The 26,684-nt window shown below is 35.4% G+C and overlaps 2 protein-coding genes across 5 annotated transcripts in view; one reads left to right on the top strand and one right to left on the bottom strand.

Annotated features, from left to right (window-relative positions):
• The window catches only part of LOC138705588 (soluble scavenger receptor cysteine-rich domain-containing protein SSC5D-like), a 43,782-nt gene extending 30,882 nt beyond the window's left edge, over nucleotides 1-12,900 (bottom strand). The window contains exon 1 of the mRNA XM_069834190.1: nucleotides 12,591-12,900. Coding sequence (XP_069690291.1) covers nucleotides 12,591-12,900 — 310 coding nt within the window. The remainder of the gene's footprint in view (nucleotides 1-12,590) is intronic.
• The window catches only part of LOC138706004 (uncharacterized), an 843,117-nt gene that overhangs the window by 338,411 nt on the left and 478,022 nt on the right, over nucleotides 1-26,684 (top strand). The gene's annotated exons all lie outside the window — the stretch shown is intronic.

Below are 26,684 nucleotides of genomic sequence, written 5' to 3'. Positions count from 1 at the left end.
GTATGTATGTATGTATGTATGTATGTATGTATGTATGTATGTATGTATGTATGTATGTATGTATGTATGTATGTATGTATGTCCTATGTCAAAATTTAAATAATGGTTTATTTAACGACGCTCGCAATTGCAGAGGTTATATCAGCGTCGCCGATGTGCCGGAATTTTGCCCCGCAGGGTTCTTTTACATACCAGTAAATCTACTGACATGAGCCTGTCGCATTTAAACGCACTTAAATACCTTCGACCTGGGATCGAACCCGCAATCTCGAGCACAGGAGGCCAGTGATATACCAACTACGCTACCGAGATCGATTGTATGTAATGTATGTATGTAATATATGTATGTATATATGTTTGTATGTATGTATGTACGTATGTATATGTGTGTACGTGTGTGAGGTGTGCTTGTATTGCTACTAGTGATATTCTGTACATTAATTTGTAGTCTAATATTATATTTCTTAATGCCAATAGGTTGTATATGAGTGATACCTATTGCATTTTTGTAATACAGTAGATGTAAGATAAGTATTGAAATATAACTTTTCTGTAGGGTAAATAGTCAGTGAAAATGGTTAATAATTATAAATATTTTTCGAGAAATTAAAAATAACAGTATGGCAGCTATATAAATAGCTGTTGTTTTATTCAAGCACAGTTCACTTGAGGAACTGACTCGTTATTTACAACTTGAGGAACTGACTCGTTATTTACATATCTTGGTTATAATGTACTTTTCATGCACAAGAGCTGTCGGTGCAAAGTGCATGAACTTACACACGAAAATTTGAAGTTATATGGGTAGAAAATCAGTCTACTAGTAACCTGGAACCTTCCTATAATAATGATGGAAATTAAGGTGTGGGACGTAGTCAGAGCTCGATAACATGTAGGCCCTAATTGTAAACTGAAATTTTATAAAGAAACATACCCAACCGTGCATTGACGCAGCGCTTACAAATGAAATTAATTACGAAACCAATTACATTACTTGTATCAAAATGCCAGTCGTTCGGTCGGTCACTTTCCGACGAGTGCATTCCGTATACGTAATTGATGCATATCTGGTGTCGTCAGCTACTACAATGTGTTGAACTAATATTTACAGTTTCTTTGGCAATCTAACAGTGAAGCCTCTTATTGCCTCTTCACTTCCCTTCGTGGCGAAATTGTTTCCTCAGTATGTATTATTATAAGTATTATAACATAGGGGAAACTCGGCTAATTCCGCAGTAGTGCATATATGATTTTACTGCGTGTTTACAATAGCGTGAACGTGAGTTTTGAGAGGCTGTCAACAGGAGGCATGTCCTCTGCAGTATTATAGAAAAAAGTCAAGATATTGGTCGACACCTCTGTCGGCAATACAGTGAAACATCGAAAGTTGGCTGGTTTTAGTGTTTTGCTACACAGCTGTGAAGAAAGTGAGCATTGTTACATACCAGTATAAATTGTTCCTTTTATGTTACTTTCATAATGTATTTCATAATTATTTACGACTGCGGAATTAGCAAAGTCCTATTGCGGATTTATCTGCACTGTTGCGGAATTACCCGAGTTCTTTTCGAACTGTAATGTATGCACAACTGAACATATTTACATTTTAATAAGTCTCTTTATCTCATTTGGTAATGGAAGGTTTCGTCCATGTCTACATACCTTGATAATATTTTTCAATAAACATTTTGATAAAAAATATGATATATTTACTTCTTAATATTGCGGAATTAGCCCAATCTCCCATATGTGTCTAATGACATGTCCTCGGTACATGAAGTTTATTTTCTGGTTCTGATATGGCTTCTTTATCGTAATCTTCCACGTTGCGTCGTTACCCGATAAAATAGAAGGCCTAGCTGGTTTTCCAGATATAAAATTTATGTTCTAACTTGACTACAGTAGGATCTCAAATGAGAATTTCGTTCATTTTTATGACTTACCTGTTAAATCTTTCGCGGCAATACAGCCGAAGTATGGGCGTAGCTCGGGCGGTAGCCTGATGTCTTTTGATCCGCGCAATACAGTACACATACATCACAACAGCAAATCTTTTTTTATGACGCGTATATTACGAATGAATAATACAAAAATTGTCGTTCTATATCTCTACAGAAATAACCTGGCGTTCCTCGGCAGTCGCGTTTGATCTACGAGCGTAAAATACAAATATTAGCCTATACTGTGTTTTGTTTCATGCGACATCGAATTTTAGTTAACTTTGCAATAAAAATTTACCCGCAAGGGAAGAGAGTAATCAGAAAGACTCCGTAAGGAATGGACTGATGACTGCATGTCTTATTCTAAACGACTTCTGAAAAGTTTTATTGCAGTGATCTAAATTATATGTCGAAAGAAAAAGTACTCATAAATTTTAAACATAGCAATACTTGTTGCGAGTATGACGATAGGAACAAAAAAATATTTTTACAAACTAAACTCATTTTGAAACTTCATAGGAAATTCTATAAAACAAGAGATTTGTCTGTCCTCATAATTTTCTTTATTAGTGTATGTGCATGTCTTACCCTATCTCCATTGAAACAAGTTCATTGGTATCTCTCATGGATGGATAATCGTTTTGTCTACAATCAGTTATCAGATCCAGGGATGCATCACAGTGACGGTGCAACTGTTCCCACCTATTTAATTTGATGAATATTACTGAAATGAGCTGCGCTTGAATCGTGGCAGATGAAATGTGAATATTCCGATAAAACTTGCCGCATGATCACCTTTTCACACCACAAATTCTAATTGAAGTCGACGGGATTTGAAGCCTGATTTCCAGTATAAAAACCGATTCTCTGGTTTCTCTACTAATGACGCTACTTCCCGTAATTCCGTGATCTATAAAACTATTCTACGTGATACGTTTATATCAAGAGATAAATAAAATGTTTCTCTGTAAATGATTGAATTTTGAGTGAAATCAAATGGAGACCCTAAAATGCAATTGATAGCTTTTGAATTATATTGCATTATGTCTAATCCGAAAGAAGAGAACAAGCAATGCTTCAGACGATTAAAAGTAAATTATACTGTACAGAGAACTCGGAAAATCGCGTGGGAATAATTTTCTGCTCAAAAATGCGAATGGTAGTAATATTGACGTTTCTCTGCTAATTCAACGTTTCGTGCGTTCTGATATGCGTTGATAATTAATATGGTCGCGTTTCTCTTATCTTCCGAGCCTTCATTTACGTTCGATGCCCCGGTACTAATGAGATGTTTGTGATGTGCTTGTGTTTCCAGACTTCTGCTAGTTGAGAACTGCAGCTGGAATAGAACTACACACATACATTCTCTTCTACGTCGGAATTTCTTGTTCTCTGAAGATACACTTATCAGTATCACAAAGTCAATTCACGTCTTGTCTATCCTTCCCTTCATCCTCCAAAATAATACAAAATTTTAAAAAATACTATTATTAAAATACCACGAAAATGTAGAAACTTATCATGCAAGAACAAATTATAATGACATATCCTTTAGGCAGTTTGGTTTATGTTTTTAGAGGAATATAATTCCTTTTAGGCAGTTGTAATAACCTGGTTGCAAAATTGCATGATCAACAAGTTAGCTTTGGTCAAAGTTTTGTCATTTTTTTTTCTTTACGTTATTTTTGGTTAAAACTTTTGCAAATTTGTATCATTTTCAAGCTTTACACACGTATTTCGTTTTTTTTAAATTTAGAATTAACCTTGAAATACAAAATTGCGTTATATTTTTCAGGATATAAGGAACTAGCCTCCTTACTCCTTTATATCCTCGCTTAGGTTTTGATTTTGTCGATGAATTCAAAGTAATTGAAAATATTGCGTGATTTCAAATAAGAATTTTCGCGAATAGTATAATCAGTAATAATTAATAAAATAAAGATACCGGTAACACTATTAGTGGATAAGATATTTTATTTATTTACATCGTATCATATTTCATTCTCTATCACGGCCTACTGCTTAAGTAAAGAATGAATTATGGTAAGTTCATAGTTTAAGAGAGTAAAATTGAAGAAATGAATTGACAAACATCCCATCCATTTTTCAGGAGAGGAAGAAAACTATATAGGCTTGCATTGTAAGAGTACTGAAATAAATATTTCTATGATTCAGAAAAACAGGCTTAGAGTCGGACTTGATATATTCTTTTGTATAGGATGAAAACTTATGCAGAACACAATATATATCTGGTAAAAAGTCAAATTCGTAAATTTTGGACTTGAGATGTTTGTCAATTCAGGTATTCAATTACATTTTATGCGCGAGTGGAAAGTTCGCCGCACCGGGCACTGCTGTCAATTTAATTAGCGTGTGATCTGTGATTTATTTTACAATTTAATTTGTATTATTCTTAACTTCATTTAGCTTGCGATTTGCTATTTACTTGAAACATTTATTGGTAATGTTTTCGTAAATTTTATTTAGCCTGTCATTTGCTATTTTAAAATTGAAACTAAACTTCTGTTGTTAATTTTACTCAGTTTGAAATTTGTTATTAATTTTTGTTTCTTCTATTTTTTTTTTGTAATTACGATTTATCAATTAGTATATTATTGTATAATCTTGTTATTGTATTTATATTCCATGTCAAAACCCTGTATCTGTGTAGTGGAAAGTAAACTACTACTGCTACGTCATTTATTTATATTTGATTTTAATATACGCATTAATTGGTAATTTCATGTGATATAATTGCTGCACGTTCCGCGCTGTGGCGTCGTGATCTTAGGCATCCTGCCTAGGACTCGCGTTACGGAATGCGCGCTGGTTCGAGTCCTCATTGGGGAAGAAACTTCCTCATGAAATTTCGGCCAGTGTATGGGACCGGTGCCCACCCAGCTTCGTGATGCACTTGGGGAGCTACGATAGGTAGCGAAAATCCGGTTTCGCAAACCAGCTATAACGGCTGGGCGGATCATCGTGCTAACCACACGATACTTCCATTCTGGTTGGATGATCGTCCACCTCTGCTTCGCATGTGGACGTGAGGCCAGCAGCCGGCTGATCGGTCTTGGCCCTTCAAAGGGCTGTAGCGCTATGGATTTACTTTTACTTTTTATGATTACTGCATTGAGAGATATACGTCTACCTTGCATATGTCTACCTCGCACCTTCTCCACCAGATATGAAGCACCTATACCAGCGCTGGTATACTTTCTGGGAGTAGTCCAGAAAATGTATTTTTAATGGACCGAAAGGCATGAGTTGCAGTTACGGTACCTTTCTCCTCATCCTCCTCCTCCTCCTCCTCATTTTCATCATCATTACACGCTTAATCATCATTATCATAATCTAAAATATCCTCATTTTCTGCGAAACTCTTCAGCCACTTAAAACCATGTATGATTTCTTCATTACACACTTTCAACATTTTTTGACATTCAGTTACCATTTTCTTTACATTTGAAATAAAAATATTGCAATTTGTTTTGCTTTCCAAAAGCTGATACTAAGCGACATAGCAACTAAACTTAACATACTTCACTGAGCTAATGTTTTTGCATAAACAGACGAGTAGATTAATAAACTTGTTTGTTTTCGGTGAAGGAATAAGTACGTAGTAGCAGTGCTTGCACAAGCAGATCTGCGTACAGTATCCTCAAAAATAAAATGCATTGCAGTGTCACACAGTTACCAGTATACGAAATTAAAGGGTTCAGAATCAGTGGGCCAAGCGCCATTTGTTAAAAATGTAGAATACAAGGTTTAAACTTAAGTTATTACCATAATTCAATGGAAACGTATAGCAAGTAATATAAAGTATGCACATTAAAACTAAATGATATGTCAATCTTCATTGAACTATGGTATTCACTTAACTTTAACCCTTACTTTCTCCGTTTTTAATAAATGGCGCTTGGCCCACTATGGCTCTGAACCCTTCAATTATTAAAGTGGTCCTGCATATGTTTATAAAACAAGTTAAATTTTGGAGGTGTTGTTCGGATGCGCGTACTTTGGAATCATAATACAAAAAGAATGAAGACTTACAAAAATGTTTTTCTATTCTTTCGCTGCGAAATAAGTGTGAGAGAGGCAAACAGTGGTGTAGCATTTTTATTTCCAAACTATGAGTGCAAGCCCGGAACAAATAACTAATGCTCCGCACAGATTCTAGCTCTCTCACTTCCCAGCGGAATTCGAGGTTCATTAGGGCAGAATGTCATTTACCACACTCAACCGAGATCGACAGTTCCAATTACGTGACAGCATTATATTTTTTCCCCTGCCCTGAACAATCTGCTTTCGTCAAATCTCTACACGCTGGCTCAGTACAATGAATTGTTTGAAACTGTGCAACCATACGGGTGACCGCATACTGTTATGTAAATAAGAATATATTTATTATGTCTAGGGAATGAGCGTGTAAGTGAAATTAGGTTATATAAATATGAATATATTATAATTGCAGCACCGGGAGAAGAATATAACCAGGGTTGGTCGCGTAAATTACGTGATATATATTTTGCTATATTACACGTAATTTACGTCGCATAGAAAAGCTAATTTCTACACGATTTTCTATGAGGCGAAATAAATTACTCATATTTTTATGGAAGTTAAGTAATAAAAACTCATGACATTATGATTATCAAGCATTTATTTTAAATGGTTTCATTTATAATCAGAGAACTGAAAATAATTTGAATGGTGAAATGTAACGTGTATATGTATGTATATATGTAGGCTATATATGTATATATAATATATACACACGCACGCTTAATATGAATTACAAGAATTTATTTTCCAACAAGATTAACGTATCTATTAATTTAGCTGTTATAAATTGTCATGATTACCCACCAACACTAAAATAAGAAATCATTCTATAACACCTTTCGTGCAATTAATTTTGTCTAAATAACCAAAAAATTAAAGGTCTGTTACAGCGGAAATAAAATTACACTTTTTTAACACTACATAAGATTATAACTCTGATATTACTTTTATTCCAATAAGGAAAAACAAAGAATATGACATATATATTATTTTAATGTACCGAAGTACATATGATATTTCCATGCAGATATTCTGCGTCATCATACGATGGAAGAATATAACGTTACTGTCGGCCTCGGTAGCGTAGTTGGTATAGCGCTGGCCTTCTATGCTTGAGATTGCGGGTTAGATCCCGGCCCAGGTCGATGGCATTTAAGTGTGTTTAAATGCGACAGGCTCATGTCAGTAGATTTACTGGTATGTAAAAGAACTCTTGCGGAACAAAATTCCGGCACACCGGCGACGCTGATATAACCTCTGCAGTTGCGAGCGTTGTTAAATAAACCAAAATTTATAACGTTATTACAAAAAGTTTCAACTTTTCACTGTCTTTTCTTAAATTGAAAGATGAGTAACTTGTGAATTATTCAAATACTTATTGAATTTTATTTAATATTGTTTAAATACTAATAGGCCTAATCGTAGCACAATTAAATTGAAACTAAAACAGGCCGTGATATTTCGCATCACGACATGATATATCTATAACAATATCATCCTCGTGTATCTTATCACTTTCTATAATTATAGTCGTCACATTTCTGATTACGAACAATCTAGAAGTATGTAGTAAAATTAAATATTCCGCAACTCGGAGTTCTCAATAGGACAACAAATTTTTTGTTTTCTCTTTTAATATTGGCCCTTCTGAACAAGACGTCTTCGGTCAGCGAATAATGAAAAATAAATGAAGTCGACATTACGCACAAATATATTATCCATTACAACAATGATACAAGGAGCTCGGCAAAGAATATTAAGACAAAAGATGCCGGTGGAAACCGTGGGAAATATGATGAAACATGAAACCGTCGGAAGCCTTTGATGATTAGTAAACTATGGGATATAATATATTGGCGCGACGAGTAGCTAAGCAACATGTGGAAACAGTGTGTGGTGGCCGCGTGTCGTATCAAAAGATAGAAGAAATGAAGACTTGATATGAAGAGCTCGAATGAATTACAGCAAACTTGTAAACTGAAAACGCGAGTAATAATTTAACTTACTTATTTACTTACTTACGGCTTTTAAGGAACCCGGAAGTTCACTGCCACCCTCACATAAGCTCGCCATCGGTCCCTTCCCTGAGCAAGATTAATCCAGTCTCTACCATCACACCGCATCTCCTTCAAAGTTTAATATTATCCTCCCATCTACGTCTCAGCCTCCCCAAAGGTATTATTCCCTCCGGCCTCCCAACTAACACTGTGGTCGTACCAGAGAATCAGTACCATTCCGAGGCTTATTTTGAGGTTTCGTAACAAGTTGTCTTTTACAGTGATGGGTTGTTAGCCAATAATAATTTAACACTTTTTTATTTCATGTATTGTTGAAAGTTCTGAAATTATTACATTTTTTTACATTTATGACATAAATTATTCATTTTACGCGTCGTGAAGAAATTAATATTTCACGCGTAACTTACCAACCCTGAGTAGCTATAATTATAGAGAAGTATGTCCTCTCAAATAAAAGTAAATTAAATTGTTTTGTTCCTTCTCATGTAATTAACATGGAATGCGATTCTTAATGTAAGATATGGAGTATAGGCTATTGGAAACCAATATTCCGACGATTCAGTACACTTAAAGAAACAGAATGAATTTAGGAAAAATAGATGTTCCTATAACTTGCAAACAACATAACTTCTTTTATAAAATCGAGCTATGTAAGTCTCAATGTACACGATCGTTTCTTATTATGAAAACATTTTCGACTTCCTTAATTATTGTACCAGGCTGTGAGAGAAAACATTAAAATAGTAATTTACATCATTTGTCAGTGATAAGAAGCTTTTATTCGTTTATTCGTAGCGCTACAAGCCGGAGGTTTGTGGCTTCCGTTTCTAAAGAGGTCATGGATTATTCCCATTGATCTAATCCTTTCGGCCGCACTATTGCCTTGGGGTTAACCCAGCCTCTAGAAGAAATTGGTATCAAAGTGTATCCTACGGGCAAAGGAAACTGGTAGTACGTAGATAATGATGGCAAATTTCAGTTTTATTTGAAATAATTTGTTCAGATTCAACCTAAAAATAATTAATTTATGTTACTGCATTCACATTGGTTTTCTGAAATAAGATGATTGATGTGCAGTCAACAAATTGAGACCTACGAAGAAGTTATGTTATTTTATGTTACCATTATTAAACTGAGAAAAGTATAAAATATAAATTTTATTTAGTACATAATCCAGTAACTGAAAACTTAACAAAGACAAAATAAAAGCAAAATAGAAATTGTCTTACAACATTGATTAAAACAAAATTAGGACAAAAAATAAAACGAAAGTCAAAAGATTGAAAACGATTTTCTGTCCTCGTAAGTCAGAACTTTAAAAATTATCTCATGCATCATCATTAGACTGTTACACTCTTGGAGTAAGGAAAAAATATTTACAACGTTGCCATGTCCTCAATTTTAATATTTCTATATAATAAAGTGTAAGCTTACCGATTTATGTAACTAGAAAAGTGTCCTGGTTTTTTGCGAAAGCATTACATTTTTATTCACCCAGTATATATATATATATATATATATATATATATGGTGGAAGTGAAATAACCTTGTAGATTGAAAGGGGCGATAGTGTACACGTAAATAAATGGAAAATCTATATTACGTTTTGTGATTAAATGCACGGTTAAACAGAAAATTAAGTTTGAAGTTTCAGCAGTCCGGCAACATCGCCGTAACACACTCTTCTCGTGATACAGATGTAATTCGTTGTGTCTCGTGAGATGAGATGTTCTCTAGCGTTGTGTTGCAACCAACTCGCATCGTCCAGCAGCTTGAAATTAGATATTTTTTAAATTAAATTTACACGAAAACCGTCCACACTATTGAAATACTCCAGAGCGATAAATTATTCTTTCGCTATGGACAAAAATCACGATCCTACTTGCAATATTTATCGAATAAGAGATTGTTAAATATTACATTTTTTTCTGAAAAAAAAAACTATTAACTTGCCACGAATATGATATTATAGTTTTTTGTTACATACAATATGAACTATTTGCTCTGAAAAATTTCAAGGGTATTTCACTTCAATTTATTAAACATTTTCTATTCCTGGAAGTCAGTGTACAGGGAAACAAATATACTACTCGTGTAATATATTTATAAGGTAGCCGGAAAATATTTTTCAATTGTGAAGCAAAAATATGGTGAAAAAAGTATATCATAACAAGTTTCATTATTGATTACACTGCATGCACAATACTGAATATCAGAGCCACAACTCCCAAAGCAATTTCAATGGTCTGCTTTCCTACAATGATTAAAACACTACCCTCAATTCAGGATTCTGCACTCAAAATTGTATAGTATGCGATCACTCCAGAAGAGGACATGAGTTTCCTCTCTAATAAAACCATGATTGTACGAATAAACTGCACATCAAAACTTCATCCAAATAATCGAAGTGGTAGAAGTATCTATACTAACTTTTATCTTCCTACAAATTCGTAATGGGTCTTAAATTTTTGTTTCATTAGGGTTATCACTCGAATGTTATGTAGGTCCACAGCTGTGAAGTAGCAGTTAGCATGCATGACCGTGTAATGAGAGGGCCTGAGTTCAAATCCTGGTTGGAACAAGTTACCTGGTTGAGGTTTCTCCGAGGCTTTCCCTCAATCCATTAAGAGTAAATGCTGGGTAACTTTCAGCCCTGGATCCTGGACTCATTTCTCTGGCATTATCATCTTCAGCTCACTCAGACGCTAGATAACCATAGCAGCTGATAAAGCGTCGTAAAATAACCAAATTAAAGTACTATGTACACAAAAAATAACCAATCTGCAGTAACATGAATTTGTCTAAGTCCACTTTCGGACAACGCCTGGTAGGAAAAAAAATGTTATTTTACAGCTAATTTACCCTCTGAATATATGTTTGTTACAAATTATTTAGCTATAACACTTGATCTATAAACAGACAGGAATAGTAACAAACAAACAAAAGAAAGTAAACACAGAGCAATCTCTAAGATGGGCAGGGCATGTAGCATGTATGGGGGAATCCAGAAATGAATATAAATACTAGTTGGAAGAGCAAAGGGGAAAAGACCTTTGGGAATGCCGAGACGTAGATGTTGTTCTTTAGTCAACTGTCCGAAAACAGATCTGAACCACACAAGTGATACCAATAAGGCACCAATTATGAGGCAACTAAGCTATGAGATAATGGGGTAGAGTGGCTAGTTCCTTTCCTCCTCCATTCCATACATCGCTGTCTAGCTAGATATTACACTAATCAGACTTTAGAACACGTAGATGGGAGGATAATATTAAAATGGATTTGAGGGAGGTGGGATATAATGGTAGGAACTGAATTAATCTTGAATAATTTCGAGGGAAAAATTGTTCAGGAGCCGGGTATCGAACCAGGGACCTTTGGTTTAACGTACCAACGCTCTACCACTGAGCTACTCGGGAACTCTAACCGACAGGGAGTTATACCTGAAATCTTGATTTGCATAATACACGTCACTGTTCGTTAACAGAAAACCACAATTTAAGTCACACGGAGTTAGTGTGCACTCGAAGTTGGTTGCTTGACGGTTGTCAGCCCACTTTGAGGGCTGTGGATATAGAGGGAAAAATTGGATCGGTGTCGGTTAGAGTTCCCGAGTAGCTCAGTGGTAGAGCGTTGGTACGTTAAACCAAAGGTCCCGGGTTCGATAGCCGGCTCCGGAACAATTTTTCCCTCGAAATTATTCAAATCAACTTTACAGGGAGTTATGCCTGAAATCTTGATTTGCATGAATTAATCTTGCTCAGGAGAGGGATCGAAAGCGGGCATATGTGAGGACAGTAACGAACCTCCGGATTCCTTAAAAACTATTTGTAGATAAGTAAGTATAATGCTAAGCTTTCACGAAATCAACCGAAATCTTCCGAAGGAGACTTAGCGTATGGCAGCAGGTCTTTTTTTTTTTTTGTCTCAGACGAGTATTTACAAACGAATTGGGTTATAGACCCTAAATCCCCTCCGTATTTTACTTCGTATGTGGAATATTTTCTAACTTATGGCGGGTTCGTCATTCACCCATGTGAAGAAAGTTATGTATATTGATTTACCGATAGAGTCGTTGCCCGGGATGCGTCATAGGAGGCTGGTATACGCTACGCACGTGATGAGATGAAGAAATGATTATGATTTCCTTATATGGGTAATTCTCAGAAACTTGTATCATTTTGGTATTAAAAAATATAATATGTACCGAAGTACGTATGATATTTCCGTGCAGAAATTCTGCGTCATCATATGGCGAAAGATGAGTGGAAGAGAGAAAAATTCTCTCCGGCACCGGGATTTGAACCCGGATTTTCAGCTCTACGTGCTGACGCTCTATCCACTAAGCCACACCGGATTCCCATTCTGATGTCGGATTGAATTCCCTCAGTTTAAGTTCCACCTCTTGGGTTCCCTCTAGTGGCCTACCCTCATGCACTGCGTCATATATATGGTTTGCTACGTTCTGGCAGCTTCCGTATTTGCGTAGCAAATCATTCTTTGGGGGTATCCCGGCGCCACTGTTGGACAACTGCATGAAGTTTGTCATTGGTGGTGAACTTCTTACCCCGCATGCCCTCTTTCATTGAGTCGAATAGGGCATAGTCGCTAGGCGCCAGATCCGGCGAATATGGAGGATGTGGCAGCACAGTAAACCCTAGTTCGCGAATGGTGGCAATAGTCTGGCGACTGGCATGTGGCCACGCATTGTCTTGTTGGAGCAGAACACCACGTCCCCATTTGCCGTGGCGGCGTTGTTGAATGCGTCGGCGGAGTTGGTGCAGTGAAGTGCAGTACCGGTTACTGTTGATGATCGTATTAGGAGGGAGCCAATCCACCAGAAGTATCCCTTCCTGGTCCCAGAAAACAGTTCCCATTTTTTTCCGAACGAATAGTCCCGGCCGTGACTTCTTGGGACGAGGGCTCCCAGTATGTTTCCACTCCAGAGACTGGCGTTTCTTTTCTGGAGTCCCGTGGAAAAACTATGACTCGTCGACGGTGACCAGACGCTCAAAGAATTCCTCTGGATCTGCACTGTACTGTTGCACCAAGTGTTGGGATATCTCCACACGCGTCTGTTTCTGAGCAATGGTGAGGGTATGTGGCACCCATTGTGCACACACCTTCGTCATCTTCAGATCGTCATGAATGATTGTGTGGATTTATTTAGTAGGTTATTTTATGACGATTTATCAACATCTTAGGTTATTTAGCGTCTGAATGAGATGAAGGTGATAATGCCGGTGAAATGAGTCCGTGGTCCAGCACCCAGCATTAGGTTGAGGGAAAACCCCAGAAAAAACCTCAACCAGCTAACTTGCCCTGACCGGGAATCGAACCCGGGCCACCTGGTTTTGCGGCCAGACGCGCTGTTACTCCACAGGTGTGGACGATTGTGTGGAGGGTTCCCCGTGATAGACCTCTTGCCTTCACTAGTTCATCACACGTGATTCGCATGTTTTCCATTATCAGGTCATTATCACGATGGGTATTGTTTGGTGTGCTTGCAGTTGCTGGACGCCCAGTGCTTTTTCGTTTTTCAGCACAGTCCCTGCCGTCTTTGAATTGTGATACGCAATGAAACACGGATCTGCGACTTGATGTTGCCTCCCCACATATGGGTACTAACCTCTTGTGGATGTCTGAAGCAGTCACTCCTTCCCTCCAGAGAAACCACACTGTCCACCTTTGCCCGTGCTTGTCTGCTTCCATGTTGTTTCATCGATGTCCACGAATGTACTCGCAAGCCGGAACAATTGCTGCTCCAGTGATCTACCTATGGGCAGCAGCAACATCATCTGATGGCAGTAGACAGAACTATCGTTTATCTTTACGCATACATCGCCACACATTTCAACCTGCTACTTTGCAGGAGTTATAGGGGGAGTGCAAACCATTATTTATCGCCCTAAGTACAATATCAAAGTAAGTGCGTCTGAATTTTGGACGGGTATTTCAAATGAACAAGTACAACATATACCTACGCATGTGAGAGTCTACACCCTTCTAGTCCAACCACACTTGAGGGATTTCACCACGTCTCCGTTCCCCAGACTCCCACTTAATCCGAGCGTACTGCACTGATGATGAATTAATGGCTTCTTATTGCTTTCCAATTCTGTACAAAATCCGAATCCAACTAATACTAATTTTTATGTTTCTGAAATGTAAAAGAAGAAAGTTATTTCTTTCACGTTTTAAATAAATTTTATAAGTATAACACTTTCCTGAGAGAATAAAACAAAGTTTGACAGAAAGTAACATAGAAATTAGTTCCATGCTTAATGGGTTATAAGTCTGGGAATAGTTCTACAAGCTAGTTTATTCAGTGTATTAATATAGCCTTATTATTTTAATTATTACATTGCAGAACTGCACGCAATGTATTCTTCACCTGACATAATTAGGAACATTAAATCCAGACGTTTGAGACACGTATGTAGCACGACTGAGTGAATTCATAAAAGCATATAGTGATAGTTGAAATAGCTGAGGAAAAAAGACCTTTGGGGAGGTCGAAACATAGATAGGAATATAATATTAAAATGGATTTGAGGAAGGTTGGATATGATGCTAGGGACTGGATTAATCTTGCTCATGATAGAGATCGATGGCGGGCTTATGTGAGGGCGGCAGTGAGCCTCCGGGTTCTTTAAAGATCATTTGTAAGTTGTAATTTTGTGAATGACTAGCATGACATTTTTTTCCTCTCTGGTTAAATGGACTATAATTCTGATTTAACCTAAGATAAAATAAATAGGTACAATTATAGCTTATATGAGATTATCACATTAAGATATGGCACAGTTGTATTCAGTCGCCTGAATCACTCTATTACATAGCTACTAAGATTTTATATAGCAGTCAGCTGTTTTAAAATGAAAGACACTATAGGTGGGAAGATACGGTAAGCACGAGAAAACATTTTACAGTATCAGGTTATATTCGTGCACCATAAATTACACGTTGAATTCTCTACTTCATCGTGGAAGAAAAGTATAATAATAATAATAATAATAATAATAATAATAATAATAATAATAATAATAATTTTAGCCTGCTAGATCCCATAAGGGCAAGGGCCTCCTGATTGACAGGGCTTGGCTCAGTAGACTTCACTCGCCGTTAGGTGAGCTGGTCCTAAGGAGTGATATCATCGAACTTGGCTGCACTACTTCGTTTCTATGTACACAATCTAAACACTATATTCACTTGTAAGTTCCCTATTCGCACCACACTACACACTGGGGACGGTTGCTTCTAGATCTCTCCATAGCTGTCTGTCTCTTGCTCTGCTAATCCATTGTGCTCCTGCCTCCTTCTTGAAGAAATCGGCCCATCTAGTCATCTGGCGTCCCACTCTTCTTCTGCCGATCCTGGGATCCCACAATGTGAGTCTATGCGTCCATTGTCTGTGGTCCATCCTTACCACATGCCCTCCCCATTTCCACTTTAGGCTTTCGGCGGTGTTTAGGCCGTCTTTCATGCCGGTAGGGTTGCATAGCTCCTCGTTCCTTACTTTGTTCCTCAGAGAAAGCTGCAGGAAAAGTGATCAACTACAAATAATGCGTGCATGCATGCATCATACAGTCGTCCTCGGTAGCGTAGTTGATATAGCGCTGGCCTTCTATGCTCGAGGTTGCGAGTTCGATCCCGGCCCAGGTCGATGGCATTTAAGTGTGTTTAAATGCGACAGACTCATGTCAGTAGATTTACTGCGGGACAAAATTCCGGCACACCGGAGACGCTGATATAACATCTGATGTTGCGAGCGTCGTTAAATGAACAATAATAATAATAATAATAATAATAATAATAATAATAATAAAAATAAAAAATACATACATACATACATACTGTTTCGTATTTATGAATGAGGTTTAATAATTCACTATGTCCTGTGTCAGGTTTTGTTGTTCCAGTATAAATGTAGGCTTCTATTTACCCTGCTCCTGCTTCTGTTAAGATATTCAATCAAACGTCGCATATGAAATTGGTGTCTCGTATTCTTCAAAGCTGCTCTCACAACATTAATCTTGTCTTTGAATTGCTTCGGAGTTTTATTCCCACTGCGAAGCTTCTTTTTTTTTACGTTGACGTCAAGCCGCCTGTCCATTCATGATAAAGAAACGCCTGTGTCCCTGTGGGATGGTGTCCTAGACGTCTTGCGTTGCCTGCAGTAATACGCTTAGAATTTACTTTGTTGTCATGACGTTCCGCTGGATTCATTCAATGGCTACCTCATTTCAGTCTCCTATTGGGTACTGAAGATAACTTATAGCAGTTAGGTACTCCTATTTATCTTTAAATAAATAATTTCTTTTCTTCCCCGTTTGTTTTGCCTTCAATAATGCTCTGTTGCTAAAACCGATATATTTATACATGTAGACTACATTTATTATCAGGCAATACATCTCACTTGACGATATATGTCAGAGGAAGAACAATAATATTAATATGATATTGTAGGTCTATAGGATGTAAGCAGAGAGTGGGATGAAGTTATGCAGATTTAATCCACTCCACGCTATTATTCACGAAGTAATTAAAAAACTGGATTTAAATTTAAATCACTAATATTTATTTCTAACAAGTGTAGCGAAGCACACGGGTATAATAATAATAATAATAATAATAATAATAATAATAATAACAACAATAATGATAATAACAATAACAATAATAATAATAATCATAATAATAATAATAATAATAATAATAATAATAATGGTAATAGTGGACATTTATTGTTTCCAGCAGAACTTTGAAACTAATAAAGTGTAGGTAATTATTTCGTCCCTGAAGAAGATGGCAGAGCTAGCCGTCGAAAGCTTGGAAGCTAATCTCCAACTCACCTGGCTGAGAACCCGAGAAGAGTTATTCAATAATATTGTTTGTATACATCTCAAGTCTGACTAGTATAATACGTAACTAGTCGGCGATGTATGTAATGGAGGAGGAAGGAACTGGCCACCCTACCCCATTACCTCCTGGCCTAGTTGCCTCATAAGTGGTGCCTCGTTGGTATCACTTGTTAGGTTCAGAGCTGTCTTCGTATAGTTTATTAAACAACAATAACAACAACAACCAGTTTTTTTTTATCATTTTCCTAACTTTTATTAATATGATATTGTAGGCCTATAGGATGTAAGAAGAGAGTGTGATGAAGCTATGCAGATTTAATCCACTCCACGCTATTATTCACGAAGTAATTAAAAAACTGGATTTAAATTTAAATCACTAATATTTATTTCTAACAAGTGTAGCGAAGCACACGGGTATAATAATAATAATAATAATAATAATAATAATAATAATAATAATAATAATAATAATAATGATAATAGTGGACATTTATTGTTTCCAGCAGAACTTTGAAACCAACAAAGTGAAAGTAATTATTTAACAACGCGTTCAAATCTTGAAGCTATTTATAAGCCTACTTAGATGAAACGAAAGTGTTCATTGGTTGATTGCACTCTTGAAATTTTAGGAATTGTGGAGAATGTAATTTGTGATGCGGAGGCTCTTATGAAGCGGAATTCATTACCATCTAGGTAGGGGAGTCAAGTTTAACATGATCGGCACATGATCGGTAAATTTTGACTGGAGCCTATCAATTAGAGGCAAGGCAGCAAATTTATCACACGAGACTCCCGACTTTGCTTCGTGTCCAAAGAGATCATTGTTACAGTTTTTGTAGCCATTAAAAAGTCCATAGTTTTCTGCCAGGTACAAAAGCCATGAACTTCGAATTTAATATGCATGGTATCCACTGGACGGTCACCGAAGAGGATGAAAAATTACAAAGGAAGCACCAACAAATAAAGTATACAATGACATGCTAATGAATTACAGTGTATTCAACGAAAGGGTGCAAAGCGACAATTGCAATGTGCATTTCCAATGAACTGGTATTCCACATTATGCGTGTTATTATTCGATATATAATACAATCTCTTTCGAAGCTGCAGCGCTTCATTTCATTTGCTGCAGTGTTTGTTTCCTGTGTGTACATTGATAATTCTGTGTATTTTACAAATGACCGTGCATTGATGTGCATAGCGATGAGTCGACTACTTGTATGTATGCTAGTCCTTGATGGTCGAGTAGTTACTAATGCTTGGTATTAAACCATGGTTCGCGAGTTCAAACCCGGCAAAAAAACAGTGGGCTTTAAGGGCAATCAATATATTTCCTTAGTGCATACGCCTGTGTATACAGAGTGTTAAAGAAGAAGCTTTCAGTATTTTGAGGTGATGGTATTAATCAAGACAAGAAAACAATTTAATTAATATGAGTCGAAATATGAGAGTATTAATCAAAACAAGAAAAAAGTCTAATTAGCATGAGTCGAAAGAAGATAGTATTTTTTATATTTTATTGGGTTATTTTACGACGCTGTATCAACATCTCAAGTTATTTAGCGTCTGAATGAAATGAAGGTGATAATGCCGGTGAAATGAGTCCAGCACCGAAAGTTACCCAGCACTTGCTCGTGTTGGGTTGAGGGAAAACCCCGGATAAAACCTCAACCAGGTAAGTTGCCCCCTCCGGGATTCGAACCCGGGCCACCGGTTTCGCGGACAGACGCGATGACCGTTACTCCACAGGTGTGGACCGATAGTATTAATCAAAACAAGATAAAAGTATGATTAACATGAGTCGGGAGGTAAGAGTATTAATCAAAACAAAAAAAAGTGTAATTAACATTAGTCGAAAGGTGGGAGTATTAATTAAAACGTGAAAAAAGTATAATTAACATGATTCGGAATGTAAGAGTATTAATCAAAACAAGAAAAAAGTGTAATTAACATGAATCGAAAGGTGAGGATATTAATCAAAACAAAAAATCTAATTAACATGAGTCGAGAAGTGAGAGTATTAATCAAAACAAGAAAAAAGTGTAATTAACATGTGTAGAATGGTGAGAATATTAATCAAAACAAGAAAAACGTCTAATTAGCATGAGTCGAAAGACGATAGTATTAATCAAAACAAGATAAAAGTATGATTAACATGAGTCAAAAGGTGAGAGTATTAATCAAAACAAGAAAAAGCGTAATTAACATTAGTCGAAAGGTGAGGGTATTAATTAAAACATGAAAAAGTATAATTAACATGATTCGAAAGGTGAGAGTATTAATCAAAACAAGAGAAAGCGTAATTAACATCAGTCGAAAGGTGAGAGTCTGAGAGTATTAATCAAAACAAGAAAAAAGTGTAATTAACATGAGTCGAAAGGTGAGAGTTTTAATCAAAACAAGAAAAAAGTCTAATTAACATGAGTCGAAAGGTGAGAGTATTAATTAAAACATGAAAAAGTATAATTAACATGAGTCGAAAGGTGAGAGTATTAATCAAAAGAAGAAAAAACTGTAATTAACATGAGTCGAAAGGTGAGTGTGTTAATCAAAACAAGAAAAAGTCTGATTAACTTGAGTCGAAAGGTGAGAGTCTGAGAGTATTAATCAAAACAAGAAAAAAAGTCTAATTGACATGAATCGAAAGGTGAGAGTATTAATCAAAACAAGAAAAAAGTCTAATTAACATGAGTCTGAACGTGATAATATTCATCAAAATAAGAAAGAGTCTAATTAACATTAGTACTTAAATTAATACCATTTTCCGAGATGTTCGTCACCATTATAGGAGAAGTCCTACCTGTTGGTCTGGCACAACCATTTTACCTCTCATTCGTGCACGACAAAACTATCAACGAAACTTAAGAACATACCTCGAGGAGACCATACGAGATCAATGGATAGCAAAAACAGATGCTGTTGAGTACACTCCAGGCTCATCTGATTTAATTTCTCCAGACATTTGCCTGAAGAACTATAAAGGATGTGATGTATTGCAGGAAATCAACTACATTTATCGGAGATACATGAAATGGCGTTTGCAACCATCACAGTATACATTGGTCAATTTTATTCGTGGAGTAGTTAATCGAACCCAGAAGAGTCTCGATCAGACGTGCTCACAGTGGTCACTTTGCCCGCTGAATACTAGGAGTAGTAGATGTGCGTTCGCTGGAAACCTGCTACACATGAGCGTATTCAGCGCTGAGCAATCTGATGCCATCACGCTGTTCCGAATTTCAATTATGTCGTTACTGATGCTCCACCGCTGTCGCACCAATTCCATCAGGTTGCAGAGGTGGTGGCAGTATCCATCAGCCGCCATCAATGAATCTGAGTTATTCTTGTATAGAGCGGGAATTAGCAGACGAATGACATCGTGCACTGTTGCGTCATGGCGGTATGTTCTGTTGTATTGTTTGTAATGAGCACAACGTAAAAAAATGTTAATGGCTTATGAGTGGACATGTCAACGGACATGTTATTATTACCGGTTCAAGAAATAAATATTGTTTATGCTCTCTTTTCTTTGAATGAGATGACAGTATGGAAATTTCGCAAAATCTTGCTAGCGTAGCACACACAACTATTTGTACAGCAGTTTCGTTCCTATTTCGCTGCTCCGTGACGTCATTGATTTCCACCGGTCCGGTGAGATTCGGACGGAATACGCTGCATATCAACAGACAATATCGGCCACTCAAACCTAGTTTAACCAAGCAGTAACATCGCTGGCGGTTTGTAAAATGGATAGGTCTACTGATATCGTACCGGTATTCATTTATTTGTTCATCCATTTATTCATTCATTCATTTATTTACTTATTTATTACTCAGATATTTATTTCGTTACTGGACTTATTTATTTAATTATTTATTTATTTATTTAATTATTTATTTATCTATTTATTTATTTTTCTTCCTTCTTTTTTCTTTCTTTATTTTTTATTTATTTGTTCTGTTTTTTATTTCTTATTTATTTTACTTATTTATTAATTTATTTATTTACTTCTCTATTTATTTATTTATTTATTTATTTATTTATTTATTTATTTATTTATTTATTTATTTCCTTCCTGTCATCAATTATTTATATGTTTATTTAATCTGATAGAGATAAGGTCATCAGGCCTTCTTTTCCCCTCTATAGTTACAATGAAATCGAAGTACTAAAACATTACCTGATTATTAAAGACTTTTCATTTTTTCATTTCATTTATTGTATTCCATAAATCTTACATTATCAATTAAGCTTTAAGATATGGAGCAAGTCAAAATTTTACAAGATTACAATTACAGTTTTTACAATTCTTTACAATTTCAATTTCAATTTTTTAACAATTTACTGTATAATTTAAAAACAAAGAAAGTACTAGTTACTGAAGTACAAATTAAACGTAGAATGATAATATATAGGGTTGAAATTACTGGAGATTGAAGTATTTTATGCTACAATAAGAGAACTATTTACAAAGAGAACAGAACAAGTACCGGCACGACATTTAAAGTGATTCGAGGTTCCAAATGAAAGAAACAGTTTCTTTCTGTCCAAATTGGCGAACGTGCCAGATGCTTAGTATGTGGACACTCTGTTACAATGAAAAAAAGTGTATATAACTTTGAGCCACATTACAACACTAGGCATGCTCAAACATATCTATGGTGTTCAGGTAAAAGGGCTTGTCCCACAAAGGAATTTTTTTAAACGGCTATAACTAAATTTTAACATATTATTAGTTACTTTATATGAACGAATGCAAACATAATTATCGTAAAACATACCTTCACTTTGTGTAATTAAATTTTAATTAATTACATTAGTTACAGCAAAAAGAAGTTACATTTAAATAATGAGGGTTAAGCTCTTTTACCTAAACACCGTCGATATAATAATACTGCACTGTTGGAGATGAACGTAAGCAGCTAATAGAAAATTTAAAGCAATCCGTCGTCAATTATGTAAGTTGTTTTAGGGAAGTAAAGTATTATTTCAGACATTGCCCTGCTTATTGCAAAACACTGGAAACAAAACATAAAATTATATAATTTCGTTGTGTAGATAATATAAATATAATGTAAAAACAACTCTTGATTTGAAAAGACAGATTGAAATAAAGTAATTAAATATTATTGTCAAAAACATAAAAAACCCATAAAGCAAAACATTTTATTTACATAATGTAAATATATTATAAATACAAGTCTCTAATTAAAATACATCATACTGAAATAAAGCGGTAAATTATTCTTCTTAGCTCCTTTAGGACAATGATTGTTAATCTTTTTTGAGTCGCAAACCCCTTCGAAAATCTGGTGAATGCTATAGATCCCTCCCTAGAAAAATGTCAAAAAAGGAAGAAACAATTTTAAAAACACATCTGCTTTTTATGTTGAAATAATATATTCAATATGCATGTTAATTTTTATGTGACTTTCACGGACCCTCTGAAGCCAGGACTCAGGTTAAGAACCCTTTCACTAAGAGGTTTGCGACTGAGTGGCCGCCACTGAACTCCTCGCCTGCTCAATACATGCTCACCTCGCCCAGAGCATGCCCGATTCATGCCCACCGTGGGCACGTCTGGTTCTAGATACTAACAGGAAGCACTTTGAGCAAATTATTAGTAGTTATTAAAATCATCACAGCCATCCTTTGGTGTCTACATCAATTTAGATATTTTGCGGGTTGAAGTGTGTTACATTTTTGGGTCTCTATCTGTCTAATGAACGTCTTAATTTCTTATCAATATATGTGCTAAGTATAAAATATTGGGCGTACATTAGGCAGAGTGACACACCCGTGATGCTAGGTAAGCATGACTTCGAGTATCCAGGCGATTCAAGATACGACGATGACAACGGAGAGCCATCCAATTCCTGGGCGAGATTCGAACCTAATAACCATAACTTTCATGCATAATCAAATATGCGTCTTGCTTGTTGCGTATAGTATCAACTTGCACATTTTTTACAATCTTTCATTAATCAGTCATTTTATATTACACACAATGCGGAACATCTGAAAGTTAAGTACTCTAAAAATTCATCAGAAATAATTTTTTGGGAACTCCTTTGTATCGTCGTACTTAACATGGACATAGTGAAATATGCAAAAACCTATGTCTGATTAAATTCACCGTGAGAGCTTAAAAATGTAGCTGCATACGTACGTTATAAACTAGCACTTATTCATATTATACTGTGTATGCGTGCGTGCGTGCGTGCGTCTTATAGACACGGTATAAACGGTGTTAAAAAATGTATCCAATATTTTAGGAGGTGCTAGTATGCATCAAAACAAGAAAATAATGTATAATAAACATACAATACAACAGACTACCAGAAAATCATACCGTAGTTGACACCCTTGGCATGGAATAATGATACGTGTCAAGGAATACTGAAAACGAAAGTCTGGTTGCGGATATGAGCGGGGTTCAGCAGAGATTTATTTATTTATTTATTTATTTATTTATTTATTTATTTATTTATTTATTTATTTATTTATTTATTTATTTATTTATTTATTTATTTATTTATTTATTTATTTATTTATTTATTTATTTATTTATTTGCTTATTTAGTTATTTAATTATTTATTTATTTAATTATTTAATTATTTTATTTATTTATTTATTAAATTGTAACATAAATTATAAAATATACAGAGAAACTTTAGCTCGCCCCTGAAAGAGTAGAACTCGTGCTCAGGGGCGGATTCCTGAATTGAAATTAATAATTATACAATACAATTATAATTAATAATTATATAATAAAATTTGCAATTATAGTATATAAATTTAAATTTACAATTTTTCAATTTTTATAAAATCCATACATAACTTTTTAAATTTAATACTAGAACTATTAGAATTGACAAGATTAGGATATTTAAATATAAATTTGTTATATATTCTTGGGCCTAAATTACTACTATGATTAAATACTGTAACAGTGTTGCATTTTGGTTCAAACTATCTTAAAGAATTCATACCTTTTGTTTCATAATTATGAGAATACAATGCAAAATTATTTCGATTTTTATGTATGAATTTTATTAATACAATATAATAAATTTGTCTTACGTTAAGTACATTAAAGTCTATAAACGAATTCTGAGATGGAAAATCAATAGGTTTATGAAGACATATTTCAATTATTTTCTTCTGTAATAAATAAAGTGGATTAAAATTGGATTTAAATGAGCTCCCCATCCTATAATTCCATACATAATTACCGACTGAAATAAAGTTAAATATATTGTACGTAATAAACTTATTGACAAGTAATTCCTCAATAAAACAAAATAATATACTATTTTACGTAATTTATTGCAAAGGTAATTAATGTGTTGGTTCCATTTTAAATGATTATCGAAAATTATGCCTAAATACTTAACTTCAGAGGACTCTTTAATAATCGGACATTTACACTGTATAAGACAACAATCAGAATTATGTAATTTAATACTTAATATAGATGTAGTAGGTTTGTTACATTTTTCCGATAATGAGAATGGAATGATGATGGCTTTATTTTCGTTGATAGAAAGATAATTTATGTCAAACCATTTTTTTATTAATTTAAGTCCATTATTTGAATTATTATATGCATCAATCCAGGTTTTTCCACCAAAAAGTAAAACTGTGTCATCTGCATAAGAATAGTGAACACCATTGTATTGTTGTAAGTCAATTTTTAATAAGTCATTAATATACCGGTATATTAAAAATAGAATAGGGCCTAGAACTGTGCCTTGGGGAACACCTATATTAATAATTAAAGGTTCACTTGAATAATAATAATGTTGTGATTCTTCGTAATCAGCATGTGTGGGCTGATAAAAATTCCCATGGAGTTGAAGAAACAAGGCATCAGCACCGATTCTCAATGAACGTATGGGCAGGCGTTCTTAGCGATAGTTTAACAGGGTCATACATGCTACCACAGAGACTTTCAAGATTTTCTTATTAATGTATTGTCTGCCTTGCTGGAGAATGTGCCTGTCAGCAGAGACTACAGATGTGGTTTATGCAAGATGGCGCACCAGCACATTTTCTCCGCAATGTGCATGAACACCTGACGTTGACATTTCAGGACCACTGCATTGGTCGGGAAAGCCCCACACCTTGGCCTGCTCATTCCCCAAACCTAAATCCCCTAGACTTTTGGTTATGGGGACACATGAAGGAACCAGGTCAATTTCAAAGAGTGCGTGATTCCTTACGCCAAAGGGCAGAGGAATGTATTGCCATGAATGGTCGTGACATTGAACACCTCCTATAAACAAGTGTTCAGATCTCAGAAAGTATGTGTTGTAGGACTCATGTTTATTACACATTATTTTCTTATTGTGATGCATACTATCACCTTCTAAAATATTGGATAGTTTTTAACACTCTGTATATTATACAATTAAAGTGGGTATTATTTTTTAATACATAGGGAATATTTCCCAGGATAAGTACGTCATCTTCTTTATCCGCTGTTACAACATCTTAGTTTCTCAAGTGTTCCGTTATTTGGAACATTGCCCTAAACATTTCTTCGCAGTGTAAGATTAATATCTTTCTGGCGTTCTGTCTACACATAAAGAACTTATTGTTGTGTCTTTTTCATTCAACACATTCGAGCATATAATTACGTCTAAGCCGTTTTTAAATCTAGAATTCAATTGTGCAAGGCGTAGGTACTTCATGTCTACAAAATCAACGTATATCTAATTGAAGAGTGTGATCTCAAAAGTCACTCAGTCCATTTGGGCACTTCTATGATTTATACACATATATGATTAAGTTTGAGCTATTTGTTTTATATTTTAAGCATGTTTTCTTCCAAACAACACCGTCATTGTCTAAAAGGTTGTGTTATTGTGCATGCCACTTGATAACTTGCTCAGTCCGTAAAACGTTGGATACAAAAACTAGCCCAGCCCTTTCATAAAAATGAAGATATCTCGTTTTGGAATCAAAATCTTCAATTATAGGACACATAAGTTTGAGGTGATGTCTTAGTAATAACTAGGGCCATGACATCGATATATTTGTTTTAGTCTGAAGTGAACATACGACGCCCCGGACAGAATGTAGTCGACGTGTTTCAAGTACAGGCAGCGGAAGCGAATTTGAAACACGCCTAAGCAAGCACGTTTTCGGCATTCTAAAACTGTAATGCAAAACTCTAAATAATAAAAAAAAAACATCTTTTCAGACTTATGTTTTACCACTTTGTGACAATTTAAGTATGATTTCCAACAATTATTCTCTACCTCACCAGCATTTAGACTTTTCCGATATTAACCCTAATATACAATGATTGTATTGTCTTGATTTTATAACACGCAATAGTAATATACAAAACACGGAACGTGCTTGCTTAGGCGTGTGTCAAATTTGCTTCCGCTGCCTGTACTTGAAACGCCGACTACATTCTGTCCGGCGTCGTGTGTTCACCTCAGACTAATACAAATGTACCGATGTCACGGTCATAATAATAAAATTGAGCTCTGAAAATATCGAGTTAGACTTAGAGTAATGAAATTATACAGATTAATTTATAATGAATTTAGCAATATTGTAATTAAATACATATCGAGCAAATTTGAAGTTCTTGAATACTATAATTAATGAAAGCGTCGCGCAGCGCCTTAATGTCGTGATATAAGGCGTCATCTCTGGACTCGCATTACTGTTGAGTCCTCATGGAGAAAAGATTCTCTCGTAATATTTCGGCATTGCATGGGACCGATTCCCACCTAATATTGTGATGAATTTGGGGAGTTATGGTAGTTGGCTAAAT

The sequence above is a fragment of the Periplaneta americana genome, chromosome 9, assembly GCF_040183065.1.
Source record: "Periplaneta americana isolate PAMFEO1 chromosome 9, P.americana_PAMFEO1_priV1, whole genome shotgun sequence".
In the NCBI taxonomy this organism is placed as follows: Eukaryota; Metazoa; Arthropoda; class Insecta; order Blattodea; family Blattidae; genus Periplaneta; species Periplaneta americana.
The sequence above is the reverse complement of the archived record's forward strand: the minus strand, read 5'-3'. Positions and strand labels throughout refer to the sequence as shown.